At 45.3% G+C, this 6,879-nt stretch overlaps 1 protein-coding gene across 1 annotated transcript in view; it reads left to right on the top strand.

The window, feature by feature from the left end:
- Window positions 1-1,825: 1,825 nt before the first annotated feature.
- B3GNTL1 (UDP-GlcNAc:betaGal beta-1,3-N-acetylglucosaminyltransferase-like 1) overlaps window positions 1,826-6,879 on the top strand; it is a 230,485-nt gene continuing 225,431 nt past the window's right edge. The window contains exons 1-2 of the mRNA XM_018553646.1: window positions 1,826-1,887; window positions 5,559-5,637. Coding sequence (XP_018409148.1) covers window positions 5,563-5,637 — 75 coding nt within the window. The 5' untranslated portion in view covers window positions 1,826-1,887; window positions 5,559-5,562. The remainder of the gene's footprint in view (window positions 1,888-5,558; window positions 5,638-6,879) is intronic.

Genomic DNA, 6,879 nt, shown 5'->3' with positions numbered 1-6,879 from the left:
ACAGGGGAGGGGCTGGATTCCCCTCTCCCCGCTCCGCCAGCGCTGACTGGCGGAACGGGAGGGGGCGGGTGCAGCTGGCTCTGCCTTTAGATAGGCAGAGCCAGCTGTCACTCACGCAGCTGGGCAGATACCGGCACAATTGCCGGGATCCGCTTCAGCTGCGGCGTCCCAGTATACCGCGAGCAGCAGCTGGGGGGGTCTCTAAGTTGGAAGGATTCATTCTCACGGGGCGATCTGATATTTCCGCTACAAAAACCTACAGATTTATGCTGCGTGCACGGCCGTATCGGGCAGCTCCCGGGAAGGACAGGTGCTGCGTGTGATTTGTACGCAGCCCCTGTCTTTCTCTATGGGACTACGCGGCTGTACGCCGCCCCTACGCTTACTCGCCCTGCACGTCCGTGCGAGTGTCCATACTCGTACGCTGACAGGATGGATCCTGTCTGCATCCAAGCCGGGACACCCGCACCCGTTCGGACCTGCACTTGGGGTGAGCGTAGGGCGGCGTACGGCCGCGTACTCCCATAGAGAAGGACGGGGGCTGCGTAAAAATCACACGCAGCACCTGTCCTTCCCGGGAGCTGTACATGCCGGCCGTTTCTCGTGTGAATGAGGACTTATAGACCTCTGAAGGTACGTGCGTGCACCTGCGCAGGGGTAGGCAAACTGAGCACTTCAGCTGTGGTGACACTACAAATCCCAGCGTGCCTTTGACTCTGTGAGTCATGCCTGTGGCTGTCAAGAGTTTTGCAATGCCTCATGGGATTTATAATTCCACCACAGCTGGAGAGCCAAGTTTGCCGACCCCTGTGATAGAGGGTAAGAGTAAGATCATAGTGTAAGTATAGCCAGCACTCTTTAGTTTTGGATAGTGGCGAAGAGTTAAAAACCTGTCTATTTCTGTCAGTAATTTCTATCTATGACCCCACTGGGAAGATTTTCCCTCGCTTTCTGTCCATGTGACACCAGTTCAAGAAAAAGGGAAGAGGTTGTCAAGGGGACCGGAAGACATGTAGAGTTACAAAAACATTATCAGTACTTCCTCTCTGTACTAGATCTGTCCATATTGGAGAGATTTCCCTTCCCTTTTCTCCTGGCAGGAAGTGAGGGGAGAATCTTTCCTATAGGGACACCGATGGTAATAACATGCTGACAGACCCTGTAACCCTTCCTGCCTCCATACAAAACAATGTTTTCATTGAAATATTTATATATTAAACAAATAATTAAAGGCGCTCTTGTGGGATTCAGGAAGGGGGTTAGTGACACTCTAACAGGCATTTTAAGAGCAGAAGGGGTTAACGACAGCCCTAATGGGGTCATGAGTGGATGATGAGCTTCTCTGAGGTACAACGGCGAGACCTCAGCACTGAATGGAATAGAGCGGCTCCTGTCACGTGATGTTACTGTTGCGCATCACTTCAGGGGACAGCGGCGTCGGCCAACCAGGAGGAGGCAGTGAGCGAAATTGACCAATCCGCTGCCGGCTCCTCCCCGGATCCCTCTGCAGTCCCGGTCGGCTGGGGGAAACCCGCGTGGCCACTGCAGGTGTGTGAGGGGGAGAGACGTGTTACATTGTATCAGTCAGTGCAACCTTGTATCAGTCAGTGCAACATTGTATCCTAGTGTGTCAGTCAGTGTTACATTGTATCCTAGTGTGCCAGTCAGTGCAACATTGTATCCTAGTGTGTCAGTCAGTGCAACATTGTATCCTAGTGCGTCAGTGCAACATTGTATCCAAGTGTGTCAGCCAGTGGAACATTGTATCCAAGTGTGTCATCCAACCAGGAGGAGGCAGTGAGCGAAATTGACCAATCCGCTGCCGGCTCCTCCCCGGATCCCTCTGCAGTCCCGGTCGGCTGGGGGAAACCCGCGTGGCCACTGCAGGTGTGTGAGGGGGAGAGACGTGTTACATTGTATCAGTCAGTGCAACCTTGTATCAGTCAGTGCAACATTGTATCCTAGTGTGTCAGTCAGTGTTACATTGTATCCTAGTGTGCCAGTCAGTGCAACATTGTATCCTAGTGTGTCAGTCAGTGCAACATTGTATCCTAGTGTGTCAGTCAGTGCAACATTGTATCCTAGTGCGTCAGTCAGTGCAACATTGTATCCTAGTGCGTCAGTGCAACATTGTATCCTAGTGCGTCAGTGCAACATTGTATCCTAGTGCGTCAGTGCAACATTGTATCCAAGTGTGTCAGCCAGTGGAACATTGTATCCAAGTGTGTCAGCCAGTGGAACATTGTATCCAAGTGTGTCAGCCAGTGGAACATTGTATCCAAGTGTGTCAGCCAGTGCAACATTGTATCCTAGTGTGTCAGTCAGTGCAACATTGTATCCTAGTTTGCCAGTCAGTGGAACATTGTATCCAAGTGTGTCAGCCAGTGTTACATTGTATCCTAGTGTGTCAGTCAGTGCTACATTGTATTACAGCCAGCCAGTCAGTGCTATATTGTATCTTAGTGTACCTCAGGGGAGCCGGCGCTGTGTGTGTGTGTCACTGTGAGTCAGTGTCTCTTTCTATGAAGGTTTTGGTCAGTCAGTGTTGCTCTGTATGTATACATAAATCAGTGCGATGTCAGACTACAGCAGGCTCAGTTTACAAACCTAACACCCGGGGGCGAGGATGGGTCAGCAGGGGGCGAGGATGGGTCAGCAGGGGGCGAGGATGGGTCAGCACTGGGAGGACCTGTCATGGAAGAGTCACTATACAGTGGGGCAAAAAAGTATTTAGTCAGCCACCAATTGTGCAAGTTCTCCCACTTAAAAGATGAGAGAGGCCTGTAATTGGCATCATAGGTAGACCTCAACTATGAGAGACAAAATGAGAAAACAAATCCAGACAAATCACATTGGCTGATTTGGAACTAATTTATTTGCAAATTATGGTGGAAAATAAGTATTTGGTCAATATCAAAAGGTCATCTCAATACTTTGTTATATATCCTTTGTTGGCAATGACAGAGGTCAAACGTGTCCTGTACGTCTTCACAAGGTTGGCACACACTGTTGCTGGTATGTTGGCCCATTCCTCCATGCAGATCTCCTCTAGAGCAGTGATGTTTTGGGGCTGTCGCTGGGCAACACGGACTTTCAACTCCCTCCAAAGGTTTTCTATGGGGTTGAGATCTGGAGACTGGCTAGGCCACTCCAGGACCTTGAAATGCTTCTTACGAAGTGCTCTGCATTGATTGTCACACATGATTGGGGACATAGTATCAGTTACTATCTCCTCATTTTATGAATGGACAGGAACATGAATGGACATGATTAGTTTAGAGGCTTCTGCTTCATTCATTCATAACGGGGGCTGCAGAAAACTGTCCTTAGGCCTTGTTCACACCAAGCGCGTTCCAAGAGCAGAGCCGTTACAGACCGGATCCAAACTGCGTCCAATGTATTCAAATGGTATTTTGGGCTCTAGTTCACATCGCTGCGTTCAATTACAGAGCATGTAAAAAAAAAACTGCAGCAAGCCCTATTTTACCTGCTCTGGAACGCATGCAAACACCCTGGAACGCACTAAAAGCCCATTTTAAAAAAAAGTTTATTTACCAAAAAACGGCCCGGAACGCATCAAAAACGCGGCACAGCCCACTGCACTGCGTGTGCAGAAACTCATGCAGATCTGGTCTGCATTTGGTGTGAACAAGCCCTCCATCTCTTTTTCTATTTCAAAAGGGAAATATCAGGAGTCTGATTTAGAGCCCCAATATTTCCCCAGAGCCCCACACAGTAAAGTAAAAAAAAAAAATATATTAAAAAAATAATTTTAAAAAGCTTAGAACCCTGAAAGCAGGGTTCAGGTATTATTTCACAAGGATCACACTTTCTTCTAACACAAATATTAGGGATTTTTTTTTAAGTCGGAATAACTATTCCAATAGTAGAAATGTTGTTCGTTTTTTCGAGCACAATGCTCACTAACAGATTTTACCCTGAAAGCAGTGTTTTTGTATTTGTTCATAAGCACAGCGCTATTTTTTTACACAAATATTAGGGATATTTATTGGGGATATTTTTGAAGTCGGAATAACCCGCTCACTAGACCGATAGTAGATTTATTTAAATATTTAGTCATTCATTTCCTATGTAGGATGGGTGTAGAAGGGTCTGTTGTCAAATGAGGGTCAAGTTAGCAAAATAGATATAAGGGGAAATAGATGATTGGTAAATCAAGAAGTACAATATGTAGACATGTAATTGTGCTATAAGACTAAATGCATATAGAAGGTCTTACTAGTATGAGGGTTCAATATTTTGGTGAGCTTGTTTTGTGATATTACCTTATTTGTGAATGATATTGTTATAAGTGTTCAATGGATATTTGTATTGAAAATTCAATAAATATATTAAATTAAAAAGCTTAGAAAAAAAAAATATTTGGTTTTGGCCTGACACATTTTTTTAAATTTTTGGTTTCAATTTCAAAAAATCCATTCCGGGACACATCTAATTATGACGAAGTTCATTGCTGCGTGTATTTTCATGCTATCCAGACAAATGTGAATGAGCCCCCTGTCAGCCCCCCAGAACTATTCTCCTGTTTTCCCGACATTCACTTCTATTATTACTGTCTGTGAGCTGTAATGCAGTACCATGTTCAACTCCAGTGAAAAATTATAACCCACCTAGAGGTACTTCTTTCCGGATTACATTGTTTGACATACATAAATATTGTGTATTCATAATTGATTAGTTACCCAATTATATTTTCAACTAATCGATTGGTTGTACTAAAAAAAATCTCCCTCTCTCCCCCTCCCTCTCTCTCCCTCAACCAACTAACCAATGATGAGAATAGTTGCCAACTATTCTCATAATCGATTGTTATGCAGCTAACGAATATTTTCATAATTGATTAGTTACCCAATTATATTTTCAACTAATCGTTTGGTTGTATAAAAAAAATTATCCCTCCCTCTTTACCCCTCCCTCAAACAACAAATCAATGATTAGAATAGTTGCCAACTATTCTCATCATCGATTAGTTGTTGCAGCTCTACAAACTATAAATAGATCTAAACTACCTGCCTCTACATGGCAGACTTTATCATGGAAAAATGCTCTCTTGGAGTGTAAGAACGACAATGTAATCTTTTGCAGCCTACTATTCCTTAAATCTGCTGGCTGCATTAGTTTTCTTTTTCCCAGGCTTTTTTACCTTTTTTTTTTTTACCTGGGGATTGTGCCAGTAACATGCTTCCTGTCCAATGGTGACAACGCTCACTCACTGTAATGTATCTATGGAGGAGCAGAGCAGTGTTGTCACCCTAGGACAGGACTAAAAACACCCCCCCCCCCCTTCTACATAACATAGTGGGAAGGAGATATTTAGTCCACAGAGATAGCTGGGAACAATGTAACTGATAACAGTCAGCACAGGCAGAGAGGACAGTTAGTTACCAGCTCACAAGATTCTTGCAGGATCAACAGGTATTTTTTTCTGCACTTATCGAACAAATATAACAAAACACATTTTTGTTGGTATATTTAAGAAAATAGGAGAACCATTACGCACCCTTTACATTTTTGTCATTGCTTTGTTATTTTCCCAGTCCTATGAATCCTCATGAAGACAGTTCTGAAGCTTCTGCTGTGGTGGAGAGCACAGGGACTGAGCAGCCGGTGGACGTGGTAGGTGGTTTTCATTGTCTTGGGCATACAGATATTAGGGATTTCCTTAAAGATCTGCAATAATAATAATTGCTGACGTATACAGTGCCTATAAAAAGTAGTGATCTCCCCCCCATCCTCTTGGAGATTTCATCTTTTATGGTCATAGAGTGTGTAGATTACATTTATTTTACACAAATATGCACTATAGTGTCAAAGTGGAAATTTCCTACAAAATGATTTAAGATAATTACAGTACAAAACACACACACACACAAAATAACGAAATGTGTAAAGCCCTTTAAATTGGGGGCTGATGTATAAACCTTCTGCTAAAAGCTGGGCGAATACTGTTCACATACCATTGCTGCCACTAAATGGCACCCATGAGCATGGGAAATTCCTATTCTCCTTGGTGCCATCTATTGGCAGTAATGCAGTGAGAACGGCATTCCCTCAGCTTTACATTGGGCGGAAGGTTTACACATCAGCAGCAATTCCATTGGAAATTAGATCAAGAGGCCAGCGGAGGAATGTAAACACTGCCGCAGAGGAAAATTTAGGCTAGTAGCTAATTGGGGAACGGAGGGTGAGTTACACCTCTTAGGAGGGGGTAAGGATACTTTGCAGGGGAGTTTCCTTATCCTATAGGCCATTATTTAGCAGTTCTAGCTTTATGATTGGGGCCATTGCCTTGCTGGGAGACAAACATTCTCCCGATGCTCAGGTTTCTTACACACTGCGTCAGATATTCGTCTAAGATTTCCCTGTATTCATTCTATCCTCACAAGCCTTCCAGGGTCTGCTGCAGAAAAACCGATACCGGCACAGATGCGGCTGCCGAGGTCCCCAGTAAGCGCAGGACCTCAGGCAGCTGCATCTGCCTGAAGTCGCATCTTCCTGTGAGCCGTGGGCGCCTGTAAACAGGCGCTGGCCCGCACATGTCCTCCTCTGTCTTCCTGACACCTGCCTGCCTCCAGACCCCTGGTGAGCCACCGCACAGTACACCTGAAAGCCTGCATAGCCCACCTCACACCCAACACTGAGAGACCGCATCGCCCACCTGAGAGCTTGCACAGCCCACCTTGAGAGCCCACGGTGTCCACTTCAGAGCCCGCACAATCCACCTGAGACCCTGAAGACATCAAGGTGCCACCCCCGGAACAACAGAGTATGTAGCTTCATATAATTTTGTATTGCTGGGATTTGTAGTCCTCTATAGTCGGTCTTCTTACTCCCTCCCCTGGCTGTCTCTTCTTTCTC

This window comes from Nanorana parkeri, unplaced genomic scaffold (genome assembly GCF_000935625.1).
Source record: "Nanorana parkeri isolate BGI_ZX_2015 unplaced genomic scaffold, ASM93562v1 scaffold126, whole genome shotgun sequence".
In the NCBI taxonomy this organism is placed as follows: domain Eukaryota; kingdom Metazoa; phylum Chordata; class Amphibia; order Anura; family Dicroglossidae; genus Nanorana; species Nanorana parkeri.
This window is presented reverse-complemented; position numbering and strand designations above follow the sequence as displayed.